Source organism: Sus scrofa, chromosome 2 (genome assembly GCF_054392235.1).
Source record: "Sus scrofa isolate SSC_HxYL_T2T_F1_AM1 chromosome 2, Sscrofa_HxYL_maternal_Yorkshire_Landrace_v2.0, whole genome shotgun sequence".
NCBI classification, from domain to species: Eukaryota; Metazoa; Chordata; class Mammalia; order Artiodactyla; family Suidae; genus Sus; species Sus scrofa.
In genome coordinates, this window is record NC_139384.1 from 18,987,374 (window position 1) to 19,006,517 (window position 19,144).

Genomic DNA, 19,144 nt, shown 5'->3' on the forward strand with positions numbered 1-19,144 from the left:
CCCAGCCTGACAGCCTCGGCTGTTTCCACCTGCCACCTAGTCCCATGGAGGCTATGGAGGATCCAGCTTTCCTTTCTTCTCCTGAGCATGCTTTGCTTTGCTTTAAAGGGTTAAGATGGTAACATTTCCATGTATTTTACCACAAGTTTAAAAAGTGGTTTGTCACAGGGCGGGTAGGCCAAAATTTCAGTGGGCACAGTTGTCAAGTTCCAGCTGTTTGCCTGCTGACTGCAATCGGGAGGCTCTAAAGGCACCAGTCAGGCCTGTTCTTTTTTCTCCTCTTTGCTTGTTTGGGCTGGGGAAGCCCAGACCAAAGCTGCAGGATCAAGTGGTGCTAACACAATGGTTACGTACACAGGCACTGAGCCCCCAAAAGCCAGTCCTGCTGCGCAACTGTGACCATCGTCCAGGTAGCTCAGAGAGAAGGTGGCCTGTCTCCCTGGCTCTGCTCAGCTCTAGCTGGGGACTGTTTAGAACAGAGGGGCAGTGACCCTGGGAAATGAGATGGGGCTCTCGGGAGAGCTGTTTACTCGGGCTGGATTCCTGGCAGGGCCTCTGCAGAGTGACTCAAAAGCCAGTTTACCCTCGCCTTGGCAACAGTAAGTCTCTGGGGGCAGAGTGTAGGGACACGGCTTAAAGGGGCAGAACACGTCAGACATGAGGCAACTAAACACTGTGCTTTTGGGGGACCTCGACTGAAGGTGAGGACTCTGAGGACAATCTTTCAACCATTTCTGACCCAGGGGTTGGGTGCACAGTCAGGTATAACGGTCGACGTCAATATGCAGTTCACTAACGAGCCAAGACTCCCAGGACCCATAAAGGCAGCAGTGGGCAGGCCCATTCTTTTCAGCCCCAGGTTTGGGCTGAATTTAGAATTTTCTTTTTTGGCCATACCTGTGGCATGCAGAAGTTCCTGGGCCAGAGATGGAAACCATGCCACAGCAGTGACCTGATCCACTGCCAAGACACTGTCAGATCCCTAAGCTGCTGAGCCACAGAACTCCTGAATTAAGAATTTTCTAACTGGCCCTCTTCTGCCCTGGGGCCTGGCTTCAGCCTGAAGGGCGTGGGAGGCAACCAAGACAGCACTTGCCCAGGCCTGTCAGCCTCTGGTCTCTAGAACCACCTCTGTCTCTGTCTCCAGTTCCACCTTCCACTCCCTCCCCCCTGCCCCCCATCTCCCTCCAAACCAGGAAGAAGGAGCTGGCTTTGCCAGGGCTGACACCTGTCGAGGAAGCCCCCAGGGGGCTCTTCTACTTCTCCTGGATCCTCAGAGACCAGCCCGGTGCCCTGGCTCGAGCTGTCTGTCAGATCAGGGCAGCTAAGCAAACTGCACAGGCCCTGAACTTCCCCCGTGCCTTCACCCAGTCTCTTCCCTTCTGTTGGGTTTGTTCAGTCACAACCCCTCACACCAGATCAGCAAACATCCCCGGCAGCCTGGGGAGTGCCCCACCCCCTGCCCGGCCTCTGCAGAGACCTGCCAGTTGTCCTTCCCTCTGAGCCAAAGGCTGCAGCCGCCCAGGGTGAGAGGTGAGCCGTGCTGTGGGAGGAGAGAGAGCTGAAGGTAATGGCCTACCTACCGTTCTGAGGATTTTACTATGGGCCTCTTCACACATTCACGTCTACTTCAGATGCATCACGTCACTGAGTACTCACACACAACCCCTGAAATGAGAACACTACAGCCAAGGCAAAGGAGGCTCTAGGAGGTTTCCTGACCAGCCCAAGGTCCCAAGACTCCAAACAGCCTGCCTGGCTCCGAAGCCTCGCTGTGCTTCACGGGGCCCGCTCTTCCTTCCATGGAGCCTGCTGGCAACCCGGGCCTGCACAGAAGTGGGAGAAAGTGGGCTAGGTTTTTAGACAACTTGCAGGACAGGACGCTGTAAAGTACAGAAAAAGTTTATTGGAAATCTCCTGAATACATTTTAAAGTATAGCTCAATATTTCCAAATAAAGTCGGCTGGAGGACGGGGAGGGGCTCTCCCCACCTGGAGACACGACTGGTCCCAGCCCTGTCCCGGGGGTGCTGCGCAAGTCAGTCTAGGGCTCATACCTTTCACTGTACAGGGCTGAGGGGCAAGGGCCGGCCTTGACAGTTGCTCTGCTCCTCCCAGGCTCAGCTCAAAGTCAGGGCTCAGTCTCCCTGGCCTCTCACTGATGGGATCCTGAAGAAAGGCTGCTGCCTGCAGAGGCCCACAATTAGAGACACAGAGGGAAACGAAGAGGCCTTGGAAGGAGGGCAGCAGCTGAGATACTGGGGTGGGGGTGGGGAGCAATCAGGAACTTACCAGGGCCTTCACCCTTCTCAGTTCTAGGGCCTTGGGGGTGAACCTGGACTGGTTTATCAGGCCATGAGCGTGTTCTGGCCCAAAGATAGGAGGGCCAGCTGAATGCTGATACTGGGAATATTTCTTTGTGGCAGGAAAATGTGTGCACAGGGGCAGGGCTTGGCCCGAGACAGTGTCGGAGCTGACCCCAGCCCTGAGATCAGCCTTTTTGGCTGTCACATGCACTTACTAATAAACAAATGAGGGCCACCTGCTCCGCTGCAGAACAGCTGCTGCCAATGAACACCCCAGGTGGGCCAGGAGGAGTGGGGTGGGCCTAGTTCTCCTCGGCCGGAGCTACAGTTTAGGGAGTGAGGAACAGATGGTCAGTGGGCAAGGCCAGGCCCTCAACTTCCTCAAGTAATAATACCTGGAGAGTTAACTCAACCGTATGCCCAGCTTTGGTTTCTAACAAGGAGCCAATCCAACTAGCAAACCTCAGGGCAGCATCCAGACCCTGGGGATAAAGACAGGTGGGGGCCAGGCTCAGGCAGAAGGAAGAAAAGGCCTGTAACTCAGCCTCTAGAAACAGGAACAAGGAAGGGGTGCCTGTCTGGCCTTCCCTGGGACACTGTGCCTCTTGGGCTCTACATGTGGCACAACTCTGGGGAGTCATCACGTCTTGCACCCAAGACTTCCTGGGCTGCCAGAACAGAGCCAGTCTCTCTGGAGAAGCTAGGAGATTCAAGGTTCTCCCAGGAGCATGTACATGTCCAAGGCAGAGCCTGTTTTCAGTTCAAATGCAGCAATTCTGGGAGGTTCTGTTGCCCTCAGATAGCCCCGGTCTTGGATCCCACCTTATATGTACATGGGAAGGCAGGTCCTCAGAGCAGCAGCCCGGAGTCTGAGGAACCTCCACAGGAGGAGGGGCTGCCCCCCCCGAAGAGGCCCTCCACCTTCCTCAAGTGAAAACATCTAACCTCAAACATATTTTCTCTATAAAATAGCTGATTTCTCTGAAAGTAATAAATATTCACCGTGTTCTATAGCCAAGGAGCAGCAACAGGGGAAGGGAGGAGAGGAAAGAGAAGGAGCTTTGCCATGACGCCAATGACGGAATCCTAGAGACTTAGGATTTTGCTTCCACGCAGCTGAGCAGGCAGCCGCCAGGGCTGCTCGGATGGGCTGGCACAGCCTTGAAGGGTGGGAATGGCTGACTTCAGAGTTCTCATCACCTTGGGCAGGAGGCCTGCCATATTATGAAAAACACAGGCAAGGGGTGGGGGGCGGGGGGTGGGTAGGAAAATACCAGAATTAAAGGAGAAAAAGACCCTGAAGGAGAGCTTCCTTCCTCCTCCCAGCACTCTCTCCATCCTACTCCTGCCTCCACACCAGCCTCTGGGCTACCAGCTGGAATGTCAGACGGTTGATGGTGATGGCGGGCAGCCAAGGGGCCAGCTGCAGGGCAAACCCAGGGCAGGGGGCCGGAGGGAGGAGCAGGATGACAGCCTTGGTGAGCAGTTGCTGAGGGCGATGTAAGCAGAGGGCCCTGTGGAGGGAGGCCAGAGGGAGAGTCCTCTCAAATGCTACCAATGGCCTTCACTGCTGCCACGGGAGTCTCCAGGAGGTGCAAGAGCAGGGACTTCCGGGTCCCCACGGGGGAAACCAGCCTTCCTTCCACCTGGCTTGGAGCAGGACAGGGGATGGGAGCAGCTGATGAGTGGGAGGCTCTCTGTCTCCTGGGACCACAAAAAGGGGATGCTGCTGGTACTCGAGGACACCAACTTTTACTGCAGGGTTTCTACAAAGGCATCGAATTCTCGGACATTCTTCTCGTGCACGGCCAGCTTCTCTGGTAGTGAGTCCTATACCAGGAGGGGAGAGAAGAGCTGCTTATTCCAGGAGGGCACTGAAGCCAGCCAGGGCTGAAGGGAGCGTGGCAGAGTCCAGCTCAGCAGTGCTGGGCTGGAGAGCAGAGAGCCCACAGCTGAGCAGGCACTGGGCCAGTGGGGGTGCCCGGCAGGGGTTAGTAGGGGCTGGGGAGGTGGACAGCACAGCCTAGGGAATCCAAGCAGGCCACACACATAATGAGATGGAAAGGGACCGTGCCAACAACGGGATGACACAGAGAAATTGACCGTGAACTAGCTTTGACACCAGAATAAAACAGGATCAGAGCCCTACAAATTCAGAAAGTGTACAAATGATTTCTTCACAGCCTGTGCTGGGCGGGCATCAGAATCCCCTCGGGGCACACGAACTTGGCGATCCCAGCTGTATTCCCAAGAGGCTCTGACCCATCAAGCTGACGGTGAGGCCTAGGAATCTGCATCTTTACACCAGCTGAGGAAGGGGTGGTTAGAGGGGGGTTGAGAGAGAACAATAAAAACAAGAAAACAAAACCATGACCAGTTAAGCTTCACTGCCCTCTGGTATCAATCATTAATTAAAATCTGGCCCTAATCAGGTGGTCTGTCCCAACTGATGAATTTGCATCTGAAGAGCTGAACCATCACAGAAAACTTGCTGACAAGCACAAGGGACTTGGCAGGCAGGCGGAGAGTCTCCCACTCAGACACGTCTGGGAAGCCGAGGCAAGTGGCCAGTATTGGCTGCAGTGTCACAAGGAGAGCCTGTGGACTCCAGCTCTTTCCAAGCAAATTTCAAATTCAAGTCCAGGGAGTCCGTGGTTAAAAGCCCACAATCAGAAGCTAGACTCTCTGGGATCAAAGCTTTGTTTTGCTGGCTCAGTGTAACCAACCAGCAAGTTCTTTGTTTCCAGTGTCAGTTTTCTCATCTGTAAACTAGGATAATATGAAAACCTACCTATTAGGGTTGATGGAGATTCTTGTAAAGCAGTTAGGAAAATGCTAGGTACCTAGAAAGCCTTAATAAATGTTAATAATAATAATAATGACATCATTACTGTATTATTACTGAATATGCTTTTCTGTTTAAAGAAAATCAAGGGCAGCTAATCCTAGATTCCTATTTCTAGAGCCATTCCTCTGAGTTTGATATGGGAAGTGATATTCCAATCTTGGGCAGAGGGACTCAACATCTCAGGGCATGAGACACCCAGAGTTTGCAGCTGTGCAGGGTGCTTCTCTGCCTTTTGGGGACAGGAAATAGGAAACACCCTACATGGAGACGTGGTAATTACAGTCGTATCAGGATATCTAGCTGAACCTGAGAACCAGGGAATGAGCTCTCTGAGCAAAGGGCAAGAACACCACTACTGGAGACCTTGTTTCTTCCGCCCTGTACCACTGGCGTCTGCCTGGCAAGCTTACTAGCTGATGGCAAAAGCTGTTGGAGGCAGCCTGGCTTAGCGGCATCAGCAACTAGAGGACACCAAGCACCAAACAACAGAGTATGTGAGAAAGGCTGTGCCCAAGAGTCCACAGAAAACAAGGAAGCGAGTGCGAGCAAACTTGAGATGATGATCACCAGGCACCATGCAAATCTCAAGTATGATTACAGGAAGGCAGTGGTCTAAAAGTCTGTCCTGTCACAGGGAAGATGGGACGCATGGGAGGTGGCAGGCGGGGGAGAAATTTCCAGGCCTGTGGAGCAGGAATGACCATCAGAGGAGGAAGGGAGGCCAGAGGATGTGGTGTGGGGGGAAGGATTTCCATACCAAGTCCTCAGCCATGGACTGTGCCCCAATATCTATGGAGAGGCTGCTCAGCTGAGGAGGGTTCTGAAATTCACGATAGAAGGTCCCCAAGTCCATTGGAAGAATGTCATCTTTAGAAAAAGCCGGTTTCTAGAAAAATAAGACAACTCAAGTTTAGCTTGCCTTGGACCAGAGAGGAAAACCAGAGGGGGTAAGCTGTCATAACTGTCTTTCCTCCCAGTAATTAGCAAAGAAAAGGCTCCTCCAGGCTTATCTTAGAGGACTCTTCACACCTTTCTCTTTGGGGCAGCTGAATTAATCCTGGTGATGACACCTCCCCTTCCTTCACCTTCCTTTCCTTTGAAAAGGGCTATCCATTCATGAATTGGACCTATGTGGATACCCCTGGAAAATCCCATTTTGAGTTGGATTTCTTTTCTTTTTTTGCTTTTTAGGGCTGCACCCACAGCACATGGAAGTTCCCAGGCTAGGAGTTGGATGGGAGCTGCAGCTGTCTGTCCTATGCCACAGCCATAGCAATGCAGGATCTGAGACCTATACCACAGCTCACGGCAATGCCGGACCCTTAACCCACTGAGCGGGGCCGGGGTGAAACCCTCCTCCTCATGGATACTAGCTGGGTTCATTACCGCTGAGCCATGATGGGAACTCCCATTTTGAGCTGAATTTTAATCAAAGACATGGCATAGCACAGAATGCCTTTCTGTTCATGGGCCTCCAAATGTCTCCCCAAGCATGGTGTGAGGGCAGATTCCCCACATAAAATGAACAACCGCACTCACTGCCCCATTCCTTCTGTCTATACCGGCCCATCCTGTTCAACTGCAAACTCCAGATTTATTTCTGCCGAAGCAGCTAAGGTTAAGGAAGGTGACAGCAACTTACAAAGTCGATCATAACAAAGTCATCCTGGGTATTGCCACTGCTGCCCCCGCTGGAGCCATCAGAGTGCAGGCTGCCCTGGAGAGGAGATGTAGTCTCTGGGGAATCTGGAGGATTCACCTGTTTTCAGAATAAGGCAGAGGTAGTGGCTGCTTCTGTGCCCTAGCCGCGAACCCATAAGCCAAGGGGCATGGCTAATGGTCTGTGGAGGAACAGTGACTCGCCCAGGAGGGACGAGGACTATGGCACCATCTCACTGCAAACTTGAGGCAATGGTGGACTCACCATGGGATCAGCATCCTCTAGCTCCAAATTCTTGGGAGCAAACATGGCAAAGGGTATGTCCAAACTGGTCAGGGTCACCTGAAGAGACACGGGAGAAAGTATGTTTGCATGCTTCCTTAGAGGCCGCCAGGAGCCTGGAGGTCCAACGAGTTCACACACCTAGGCTGACCACACCACCCTGCAGGGTCCTGTCTCATTGGAGCCCCCTCCAACCCCCCACACCCGCCTCCTACCATATGCTCACAGCATCAACAGGGGTGAGGGCTCCCCAGGGCTCTGGGACTTCAGCTTTGTAAACTCGACCCACAGGACTTCCGTAACAATTGCTCTTCACTGGCAGAGGTGAAGAGGAACTTCCTATTTCCAGTTAGGTTCAGGCAACGGCACTTTAGTGCAATGTGTCTGTACTAGGTGGCATCGTCTCTCTGTTCTACTGATCACAGAGCAACAGGTCTTAACCTTTTCCAGAGGGAGTCACGGGTTATTAACCCTCTTCACAAAAAATCCACACGCATATACACACACATACACAATTCTGCATGTGATTTCAGTGGTTGCACAGATCCCAGGTAAGGCCTCACTCTAAGGGCTCAGACATTCTCACAGGTTGCAGGGGCAGAAAAATCACCTGGTTGATGGGTTTGTTGACAAAAGCCCCCACTTTCCGGACAAAGATGGTCTCCAGAACGTCATGGGGGGAGGCCCGCCCCTCACTGCTGTTTGAGACAGTTTCAGTGTCCTCACTGGAGAAGAAAGGTTTAACACTGGTACTCATTCTCAAATTACAGCAGAGCCTATTTGGTTCCCCTTAAATCCACAGCCTAGGGCATGAGTTGTCCCCCACCAGGCCCTACATGTTGGAAATGACAACATCGGGTCTAGTTGCTGCCACTGTCACCCTCCCTTTTGAGTTGAGAGCAGAGGACTGCGTTTTCTAGAACAATTAAAATTTATGCGTATGTGAATGAAACATAGTGTTACAACTGTGTAAAGCTTACATAAAATTTAATCTGTAATACCAATATATAGGCATCAGTCACGATGCATAGAGCAATCACACATTACAGGCAAGTAGCTCTCATAAACACCTGTGATTTTAATGTTAATCTATTACATATACAGATTCAAGGTTTTTTTTTTCCTTTTGGTCATGCTTGCAGCATGTCAATTTCCTGGGTCAGGGATCGAACCCGTGCCACAGCAGCAACCCAAGCCACTGCAGTGACAACACCAGATCCTTAACCCCATGCACCACAAGGGAGTTCTAAGCAGATTCAAGATTTTAGATTATCTGAGTTCCCTTTGTGGCTCAGTGGTTAATGAACCTGAGTTGGATCCATGGGGATACGGGTTCGATCCCTGGCTTCGCTCAGTAGGTTAAGCTGTGGTGTTGGGCACAGATGTGGCTCGGATCCTGCATTGCTGGGCTGTGGTATAGGCCTGTAGCTGTAGTTCGACTTGACCCCTAGCCTGGGAACTTCCATATGCCACGGGTGAGGCCCTAAAAAGCCAAAAAAAAAAAAAAAAAAGATTTTAGATTTTCCCTGTCCTCTTTCTTTGTTTTGTTATCTAAAGATACCATAAGACTGCAGAGCTACAGTATGATGTTAAATTTAGGCCTGCTTTACAAAGGATGTGCCATTATTCAGGTCAAGAATCCTAAATTTGACTCTTTGGATAGCCAGGGCTTTCTCCACCATAACAAGTTGCCTGGGCTGAGGTCCTCTGTGCTGTGTACCATGTATTCTCCCCACTTACTCCCCCTACCCAATTTTGGCAGCCCTGCAGCATATGGAGTTCCCAGGCTAGGAATCAGATTCCTGCCGCAGTTAAGGCCCAAGCCGCATGTGCGGCAAGGCCTGGATCCTTAACCCACTGTGCCAGGCTGAGGATCAAACCTACGTCCCAGTGCTTCCAAGACACTGCCATTTTAATGTGGGAACTCCTCCTCCCCTATCCTCACCCTCAGTCATCCCTCTGTTCAATGAGATCTTTCAATGACACATTCAATTTAGCTGTTCCCACTCCCTCCCTCTAGACTGATAGAGAGTCCTAGATGATGGGGGGCTCCAAGCAGCAGAACTGGGGGCCTATACTGTGGCTGAAAGACTAGTGTCACAGCCTGCAAGCAAAGTGGGGCTCAAGATGGGGACAACTATGCAGGCCAAGTGGCCTCTGGACTCCAGGCAGCAGGGAGAACCAGCATTTAAGAACTCCTTACACAGGGTCTTAAGCTACTCCTGGTCATGCCCCAGGAATCAAGATTCAGAAAAACGAGAGTGTCTAATGACCAAGAGGATCCTCCTTTGATTACCGAGCCAGGAATGAAAGTAATTACTTTTCCTGATGGATCGCACAAGAAGACCTTCGGAAACAATTTCCCCCCTCCCCACCAACTCCACTGTGGGAATGGAAAAAACCCCAGGAATTTCTATCGCCCAAAGGTTCATTTAGGATGTGGTGGGGCAATCAACGTCATCATCTCCAGGGCCCTCCAGTTAAGGGAGGGCAGGGCAGGGCAGGTCAAGTCGGCCCCAGCTTCCCACAGGAGAAGGGCTTTGCAGTCCAGGAGCAGGCTCAGGCTCGGCCATTTTGTGAGCTAAGCGCTCCCTCAGGCACGTTACTTAGCCCTTCTGAGATCCTCTCACCTTTTAACTGTAGTGATTTTTGCAGGGTGGGATTATGAGAAGTTTCATTTTCTATCTAATCGGTGACTTCAAAATTTGAATTTTATAGTCTGCATCACTTATGTAATCAGAAAAGAAAAAGATTGTTTGGAGTTCCTTTCATGGCTCAGCGAAAATGAATCTGACTAGCACCCATGAGGACGCAGGTTTGATCCCTGGCCTCGCTCAGTGGGTCAAGGATCCGGTGCTGCCATGAACTGTGGTGTAGGTCGCAGATGGGGCTCAGATGTGGCGTTGCTGTGGCTGTGGCGTAGGCTAGCAGCTGCAGCTCTGATTCGACCTCTAGCCTGGGAACCTCCATATGCTGCAGGTGCAGCCCTAAAAAGACCAAAAAAAAAAAAAAGACAAAGATTTTAAAAATATTTTTAGTGAGGAAAAATGGTTGTTTCTAAAGAATCTCCGTGAGGTACTAATATAGTAGAAAAAGGAAATCCATCCTAACTACCACACGCTGTAATCCCTAACATTAGGGTTACCACTAACAACACGCTGTTCTCAGGAAACTCCGAGGACATGGAGGGAATTAATCTTGGGAGGAACAGGAAAACATCTGAAAAACACCTTTACTGGATGCAGGTGAGAAGCGTCAGCTCCTGCTGCTTGCTGTCAGTAGCAGGGTCCAGGGCCAGCTTCCTCACACAACAGCTGCCATGTAAGATTCTTCTCAGGAACTTTAAGGAGTCCACATTCTCCCCACAAATGCCAAGCCTGAGGCAATGCGGAAAGCCACTCTTTACTGATACCAAATAAGCACATGGGTCGGGAAGGACAGGCCCCTGGCTGGTCTGAACAGCGGCAGAGCCAAGAGGCAAACTCACCTGCTGGAAGGTGTGGCAGCACAGTGGGCCCCATCAGAAGGGGTGTAGGTTGCCAATCTCTCCTGGTCTGCCTGGGCACCATGGGCAGGCTGGTTGGGAGCAAGGGGTACCCCACCTTCCTTTCCAGGAACCATTAGCTTTGGGGAAAAATGAAAAAATACAGTGAATCATAGCAGTGTTAGGCAGAAGGGCAAACTCATGGCCTAGCAGGATGGCTATCTGCTTTCCAGCTTTTCCATCATGAGTGCTGCCACCAAGTGGGCAAGAAACCTTGGAAATCTTTATCCTCTCTGGGGCTCAGTTAATGGAAGACATGCATGGTGGGGACTACAGAGGGAGAGAGAGGGAGAAAACACTTGGAAGCTCTTCTTTCCTTCTGAAGTCTAAGAGGCCCCCTCTCTGAGTCATCATAGCCCTCCAAAGTTCCAGAAGAGCTCTGCTTCAGAACGCTTAGCACATTGGCGTGGCGTCTCCAGAGGCCCCTCAAGGGCATCAGGGCAGAGGAGGCAGCACAGGAACCCCCAGTGTCCTCCCCATCTTTAAAGATACCTGGTGAGGGTGTGTGGCATTTAAGCCAGCAGCAAACACTACTGGATAAGCCAGGTCAGCTGATCCAACGCCCAGGGCAGCAGGCTGATAGGAAAGGCGAGAGCTTGAGAGCTAAGCAAGAGAAAAACAAAGAGGGGCAGAGGAAAGGAGGAGGAAAAAAATAGGCAACTCTAGAGTATGACTAATGATCCAGGTCAGTAGAGAGGTAGGGAATGGATCCCAGCCCACATCCTCATGGGGCAGGGGACGCCTGATGTAAAGGTTAAAGACTGACCAGGCCGAGCAATTGTAAATAAGAAAAGAGACTTGTTTGCCCTGGGATTGGGATTCCTATCTGTGCCTTTCAGGGTCCTCAAATGAATTCCTTGCTCCCTCTTTTCCCAGGGGTTTAGGTAAGTGCTTCAGTTTCCAGCCCAGCAGATCTGTGGAGCACAAGCCTGGGCAGAACTTGAAGCTGAAGTCATCAGTTTTTCCCAGGTCATTCTATTTTCTCCTTTGACCTTGAGGTCCTTTTGAAACAGAAGGTGTCTTCTCTAATCACACCCTCCGTCACCACTGGGTGGGGGAGGGTTCCTATTTATATTGAAAAAGAAAGATAACCACTCTTGGAGGGTTTATTTGGGGGGAAAAAAGATATAAACAACTCTTTCACATCAATGGTAGGAGGAGGGGAAAATGACATATCCTATTTTGGACTGCTGTGCTATGGCTGTATCCTGTTAAAAATCAATTACCACGCCTCAAAATAACCCACAGAACACTTGGGGATACGTAAATAGCTATGCCCTGTACTTTATTTACAGTTCTTAAATAAAGAGATACCACTGGATTATATCCCCTTCTTCCCAGTATGGACTCACTTGATGGGAAAAAGCCAGTCCTGCCATGGGGACCCTCAAGGTGTCCGTCACCACAGGAGTAGGGGTCTGAAAATGTGCCTTTGTGACAGTAAACACACACTGTGCACAGACACACACAGAGACAAGAAAAACAAGAGAAGAAAAAAGAAAAGGGACTTGAGAAAGAAGTGAAGAAACTCCGGCAAGGGCAGTAGCAATAGAGGCTGAAAAGTCCAGTGGAGTCAGGAGGGAAGCAGGGAGAAAGCTGCATGACTGCCTTCCTAGAAGGCCAGCTTGGGAGCTTGTGAAGAGGTAGGGTTTACCCCGAGTGCACCCCTGTGTGCCTGTCTCCCTGCTGAGAAGGTGGCAAACGAGGCCGAGCCGAGCTGCAGTGACTTGGCGAAACCAAATCAAGCACTAGTCTGTTTATAGTCAAAAGAGGGTGGGAGGAAGTTAAAGAACAGCCTCCAACAGGAAGGTCCTGAGCACAGACTGCTGGGAAGGAATGTGGGCAGGAATGAGGTCGCTGAGGTTAAGATGTTAGGCTGAAAGCCTTTTTCTAGGGCTCAGGTTTAAACAGCTGACATCTGTTGGCTGGAACTTTAAAATGCTCAGGTACCCAGCAGCAACTTCCCCACATCATCTCAGGGAAGATGGCTGGGTGTTCGCAGGTGTGGCACAGGGGTGTGTGAGCACACTCTTGCAGTTCCTGAGGGTGTAGGAGAACTGGATGGAGGAGAAGCTGGGGCATTTTCAAAACTCACGATTTCAAAGCTAACCACAGACATGATGATTGTTTTGGGTCCTGCAGTTCCATCTTTAAGTCTCACCAATTAGCTAAGCCTAGAATTGGAGGTAGGACACCTTAAGTCACAGTAGCAGGTTCGGGGTCACAACTCTTTCTTGACTCAATTCTGTGCCCAAATGACACAATGATCCGTATTTTGTTGGCAAAACAAACAGTCCATTAGCATGTGTTTACCGGATTCTAGCAAAAGCTCAAATAGATGTTCTTAAACAATTTATTATGCAATTTCCTAGGTTAAACCAAGGAAGAAACTATTTCAACATTTATAGGAATGAGGAGATGAGCAAGGTTCAAAATAAGTATTTCTGTACCAAACTGCACCAGCCTTGATTAGAGGTGTTCGAGGAGCAGTGACAGGGCTCATCCACGGGCTACTCAGAATTGATGAGATCTTGAAGAGATCTACTTTTAAATTGTAACAAGACACAACAGGAAATGGATGCCATGAAAAATATAGGCTCTCCTTACACAGGTTAATAAACTTTTCTGCAAACATCAGGTACAGAAACTACTTAACGTGTTTATCTTGGGATTGGATCAAATTTCTGCTATATCAGAGAAGATGACAAATTGATTTGGTAAGGCCCAGCCTCACCATCCTTCATATCTTCCAAGTTTATCTATTGTTTATGAATTTATCACTTGTAAAACAAAATAAAACTATTTAATGAACATTAAATGACATATACACTTTTTTTTTTTTGGTCTTTTTGCCTTTTCTTGGGACACTCCCAGGGCATATGGAGGTTCCCAGGGGTTGAATCGGAGCTGTAGCCACCGGCCCACGCCAGAGCCACAAGAACGTGGGATCCAAGCCGAGTCTACGACCTACACCACAGCTCAGGGCAACGCCAGATCCTTAACCCACTGAGCAAGGCCAGGGATCGAACCCGCAACCTCATGGTTCCTAGTCGGATTCATTAACCACTGCGCCACCACGGGAACTCTGACATATACACATTTTGATTATCTACCCACAAATGTGCACCAGTAAGAAAGTGGGCTTCCCCCTTTTTGGCCAGGATTGCTCTATGTCAGCAAGCCTACCAGAAGCTACCCCTCTCAGAGCAGTGGTGACACCTATGCCTGCAATGTTATGGGGGGTGGGGTGGGGAATGACAATTCCCACACACCCATACTCAACAGTTTAGGCAACTTTACAACAAAACCTCTTTAACTCTAAATTGGAACAACAGAAATAACAGTGATCTTGTTAGGTCTTTCACACACAGGTTAGCTTAACTTCTTCTTTTAAAACAAATTAGAACGATAATTTTAATCCGGTATCTAACAACCCAAGATGGAATAAATTTAAATTTTCTCTTGATTAAAAAAACGGAGAAAATAAAAATGTATGGGTAACTAGTTTGTTAGGGTTCCCTAAATAAGATGTTGAAAAGGGATGATCTGGGGTTAGTTTAAAGGCAAAGAAGGAGTTCCCGTCGTGGCTCAATGGAAACAAACCTGACGAGTAACCATGAGAATGCAGGTTTGATCCCTGGCCTCGATCAGTAAGTTAAGCACTTGGCATTGCCGTGAGCTGCAGTGTAGGTCACAGGTGTGGCTTGGATCTGGCGTTGCTGTGGCTGTGGCATAGGCCGGCGGCTACAGCTTCAATTCGACCCCTAGCCTGGGAACCTCCGCATGCTGCAGATGTGGCCCTAAAAATAAATAAATAAATAAAAATAAAGGAAAAGTAGAAATGACGTAAGTCTAGAACTATATAATTCATGAAAGCGAAGAGGAGGGAAATAATAGAGATGATGGGCAGGCAAAGGGTAGAAGATGAACGACTCGGGATGGACAGGAAGACGTGTGCCCTGAAATTCAGTCAGCTGGCACAAATGACATCTCATCTGAAGCAGTCTCGGTACCTCATACGTCATATGATGCTTCTCAGGAAGTTATCATGCTGTTTGGAGCCTGTGTTTTACTGAAACTGGATTTGACACTGAAGATGGACTCAGTGGAAAAGTTAATGGTTAAACATGTTCAGAGAGCAGAGTTCCCTGGTGGCCTAGTGGTTAAGGATCCGGTGTTGTCACTGCTGTGCTTTGCATCACAGCTGTGGCATGGGTTTGATCCCTCGCCCAGGAACTTCTGCAGGCTGTGGATGCAGCCAAAAAAAAAAAAAAAAAAAATGTGTTCAGAGAGAGAATGCAGATAGGCAGATATCTGTGTAACTATTAAGAAAAACTGCATAGCTGGTGTCTTACTGACACTTTATGCTAAATAATCATTGGCTCCTTTTCTGCTCTTTCCATTATTAGGAACCATATTTACCACTTTAAAGAAGCAGCAGCTACCAAATTAACATGTGTGGGTTAGAGTACCTCTCTGGCACCAGAACACATTTCTCCTTTTCCAGAGATTTTCTGTGACTGATTTTTCGAGGGCATTTTAAGATACCCTCAGGAAGGTAAAAGTTACATGTAAATCTTTCAGGTTAAGCATGGTTACAGACTAGAAACATTATAATATTAACTACTGGATATGAAGATGCTCCCTCACCTCTCAAAATAACCCCCTTGAAATAGTCACCACCCCCACCAAAAGAGAATGAATCTAAATTTTGACACCATTCCATAAGGCCCATATATGTACCAAACAACTACCACTACCCCACAACCGTTTCCCTTACCTGGGAAGGAGGGGAAGTGGAAAAGGAGGTGGTACACACTTCTTGAGAATCTTCCACAGAAGGATATGTTACTCCCGTGTCCTCACCGGTGGTTCTATAGTGAAGGGAAACGAAATCATGAATTGAATGATGGCTCAATTTCAGAAAGGGTACAAAGAGAGGTTAGATAATGATGCGAGTTGCGAGAATGATTTCAGCAGAGTTCCTAATGGGAAGAGAGGCATGTGGAGGAGTTCCCTTGTGGTGCAGCGGGTTAAGAATCCAGCATTGTCACTGCAGTGGCGGGGGTTGCTGCTGTGGTACAGGTTCGATCCCTGGCCTGGGGAATTTCTACATGCCACAAAAGCAGCCAAAAAAAGAGAGAGAGACATGCGGAGTTCTTGACAATTCCAAACATTTCCAGAAAGCAGCATCCAGAGGCTGACAAAAGCTTTTTTTCTTCAATCCAACCATCTTACCTGACATATCATTTGAATGTATTTTCTCAAGCCTGACCAGGGCAGGGGCCAAAGAATTATCAGCAATAAGAGATATGGTGAAACAAAAGTCTAGGATCCAAAGACGAAACCTATCCAACTTCATGAGTCTTTCACAGAAAGGTAGGCTCTCTCTGATACACATCTACTCCAATTTCCGGAGGTCTGCTTTCTGGGATGTGGGCCTGGAGATATCTGATTCCGAACTGTGCAAATGGTCACCCAAAAACCATTTAATTTGCAAAGAACATTTCTACAAACTACTGCCACTCTTGCAGTCTCTAAGTAAAATCAAAACAAAATAGTCAAATCAGGAGTTCCTGTTGTGGCTCAGCAGTAATGAACCCAACTAGTATCCATGAGGATGTGGGTTCAATCCCTGGCTTCACTCAGTGGGTTAAGGATCCACTGTTGCTGTGAGCTGTGGTGAAGGTCACAGACGTGGCTCAGATCTGGTGTTGCTGGGGCTGTGGCGTAGGACGGCAGCTGCAGCTCTGAGTTGACCCCTAGCCTGGGAACCTCCATATGCCACAGGTGTGGTTCTTGGAAAAAAAAAAGTCAAATCACTACTGTCAAAATCCAAAATATCCAAGACTTTTCTTGGTGGACCTCACAGAATGAAAGCTAGCCACTCTACTTCTCTCTGCCTGGTGTCTCCATTAGTGTCTCCCGCCTATGGGTGAGTGTTGATAAAGATGCTCTATGTACCTCTGCGAGATGGATGCTTCTTCCTAGCTGCAGTCTGGGAGTTTGGAAAAGCATTTTTCACATTCCTCACCTGTAATTGCAGGGATGCATGGGCGAGGAGCTGGGATAGGGACGGTCCACAAAGTGATCAATGATAATCCCCATGATAGGTGGGGTCCTCTCAAAGTGCCTGTAATGCAGTGAGCAGACTGCAGTAAGTATTTGTTAGAATGCCTGGCCAGCCCCCTTGAAGTCCTGAGAGCCCCTTGCCTTTTATCTATTGGGAGGAACCACAAAGGCTTAACTACTACCTTCCTAAATATAAACCAGCAACTCTACACTGGCTCTGGAACACTCAGACTCTCTGTTCTAGAAACTGGGCTCTCTCTCTTGATTTAATTATTTGCAATGGCAAACCTGAACCGTAGGCTTAGCCGTGGGGTTTGGAAGGAAAAAACGTTAATATCTTTGGCAGAGTTCTGTTGGATTCCAAGGCTCTTCCCTCACCTGGTGGACATGAATGCCAAGTTAATTCGATAAGCACAGGAAAGAGTGATGGTGCCTACAGGGGTGCCCACTGTCCCAACACGAACTGTCTGGAAACCTAGGAGAAGAGATAAATAATTAGCCTTTTTTTCAGACAATACTGACATTGGCCCCAGTCTGTCTATTCAGCCTATTGAACAGTCTCTGGCTTTACCCACTTAGCACCTTGAGTGCAGCAGACGCAATTTCATACCTATTTGTATGTATATACATATTTTTCCTTTCAAGTTATTCTATATTGACCTAATACTGGCAAAGGAAACAGCATTCTATTTCCAGATAAAACTACCTTCAAGGAGGCAAAATGGTTGGTAATCCTAAAGCTTGAGCAAGTCCTAACCAACCCTGTCCACATGGCCAATAAGACAGTAAAGGGGCACGAGGAGTTTCTACAGGAACACTTCAAGTTATGAAGTAACTGCACTCCCACCCAAGCTGCCACCCCAGAACTAAGTACAGAGAAGAGCCAGGGCGTTACAACAAAGCTTTCCTAGTCTTCTTGGTTTCATTTCCAATTTTTCAAAGTTGTTGATGCTCATCACAAACACTTAACATGCTCACTGCAGAATATTAGGAAAACAGACAATTGGATAAAGAATAAGAAAGAATACTGAGGAGTTCCCGTTGTGGTGCAGTGGTTAACGAATTCGACTAGGAACCGCGAGGTTGCAGGTTTGGTCCCCGCCCTTGCTCAGTGGGTTAACGATCCGGCGTTGCCGTGAGCTGTGGTGTAGATTGCAGACTCTGCTTGGATCCCGTGCTGCTGTGGCTCTGGCATAGGCCGGTGGCTACAGCTCCGATTAGACCCCTAGCCTGGGAGCCTCCATACGCCGCGGGAGCAGCCCAAGAAATAGCAAAAAGACAAAAAAAAAAGAAAAGAAAAGAAAAAAGAAAGAAAGAATACTGAGTTACTGCGACTTTATTCAGTCACTCCCTGGTGGCTCTTTGGACCACCCACCTGTCTTTTCCCTACTTGTATCACACAAATTAAACTCACAGGCTACATATTATTACAGGCAGCATCCAAACACATCTCTGAAAACAGCAGAGCACTTAACAACACTACAAATGTTTTTCAACCTTGACACATACCTTCTCCTAAGCCATTCAGCTGAACTTCCCCGAAATATATTCTGTAGGGAAGAAATTTTTTAAAAATGTTACTTGATTCTTCATTCTTTGGCCTGTATACCAAAACACCCGGAAACAAAACAAACAAAACCAACCCTTCTTTTCCTGTCTGCATGAACATCTCTCCTAATGGAGCAATACTACTACTTAATTAAGCTGTATATGAGGATGTTTATGGAGGGGAGTGGTTAAGAAATTAGGAAAATAAAAATTAAGCAGAAACTGCTATTTAAGTTTCTCATTCCTGCTCCTGTAGTGTGTTTGTATACCTATGGGGAAAGAGAGAACACATAAGATTTCCTGTGTGGTGCAGTGGGTTAAGGATCCGGTGTTGTCACTGCAGTGGCTGGGGCTGCTGCTGTGGTATGGGTTCGACATGCCACAGGAGCAGCCAAAAAAAAAAAGGAGAGAGAGAGAATATAAATAAAATTGGCAGAAGATAACATGAGAAAAAAAATGTATATATGTGTATGACCATGTCACTTTGCTGTACAGCAGAAATTGACAGAATATGTAAATCAACTATAATTTAATAAAAACAATTTTTAATTGGCAAGTAAATCTGGGACTACTAATAGAGGGTAACAAGATTTTTTTTTTTAAAGAAGTGAGGTATAATTGACACACATTATATTAGTTTCTGGTATAATATTCAGTATTTGTATACATTACAAAATAATCTCTACATTAAGTCTAGTTAACATCCATCATCATTCACAGTTAGAGAACCTTTTTAAATACTCCTTAAAATGTGTTTTTATGTTTTTCAAGTAATATCATTAATTCAATAAAGACTAAGCTCCAACAATCTACAAAACCCTATGGTTACGGCTCAGGGGGTAGATGTTAGGAATGAGATAAGGATAAATTTAGGGATAATATTCA

At 48.2% G+C, this 19,144-nt stretch overlaps 1 protein-coding gene across 16 annotated transcripts in view; it reads right to left on the reverse strand.

Annotated features, from left to right (window-relative positions):
* Nucleotides 1–1,886: 1,886 nt before the first annotated feature.
* ATG13 (autophagy related 13) overlaps nt 1,887–19,144 on the reverse strand; it is a 59,222-nt gene continuing 41,964 nt past the window's right edge. For 2 of the 16 annotated variants that reach the window (XM_085011306.1, XM_085011305.1), the window contains 12 exons: nt 18,221–18,261; nt 17,090–17,186; nt 16,674–16,772; nt 15,420–15,513; nt 11,992–12,090; nt 11,132–11,215; nt 10,583–10,719; nt 7,706–7,820; nt 7,078–7,155; nt 6,796–6,870; nt 5,911–6,039; nt 1,887–4,135 (listed from right to left, as the gene is read on the reverse strand). In XM_085011306.1, coding sequence (XP_084867432.1) covers nt 4,058–4,135; nt 5,911–6,039; nt 6,796–6,870; nt 7,078–7,155; nt 7,706–7,820; nt 10,583–10,719; nt 11,132–11,215; nt 11,992–12,090; nt 15,420–15,513; nt 16,674–16,772; nt 17,090–17,186; nt 18,221–18,261 — 1,126 coding nt within the window. In that variant the 3' untranslated portion in view covers nt 1,887–4,057. Of the gene's footprint in view, nt 4,136–5,910; nt 6,040–6,795; nt 6,913–7,077; nt 7,156–7,705; nt 7,821–10,582; nt 10,720–11,131; nt 11,243–11,991; nt 12,091–15,419; nt 15,514–16,673; nt 16,773–17,089; nt 17,187–18,220; nt 18,262–19,144 lie in introns of all 16 variants that reach the window. The other 14 variants (XM_085011303.1, XM_005660944.4, XM_085011304.1 and 11 more) reach the window with 7 other exon arrangements.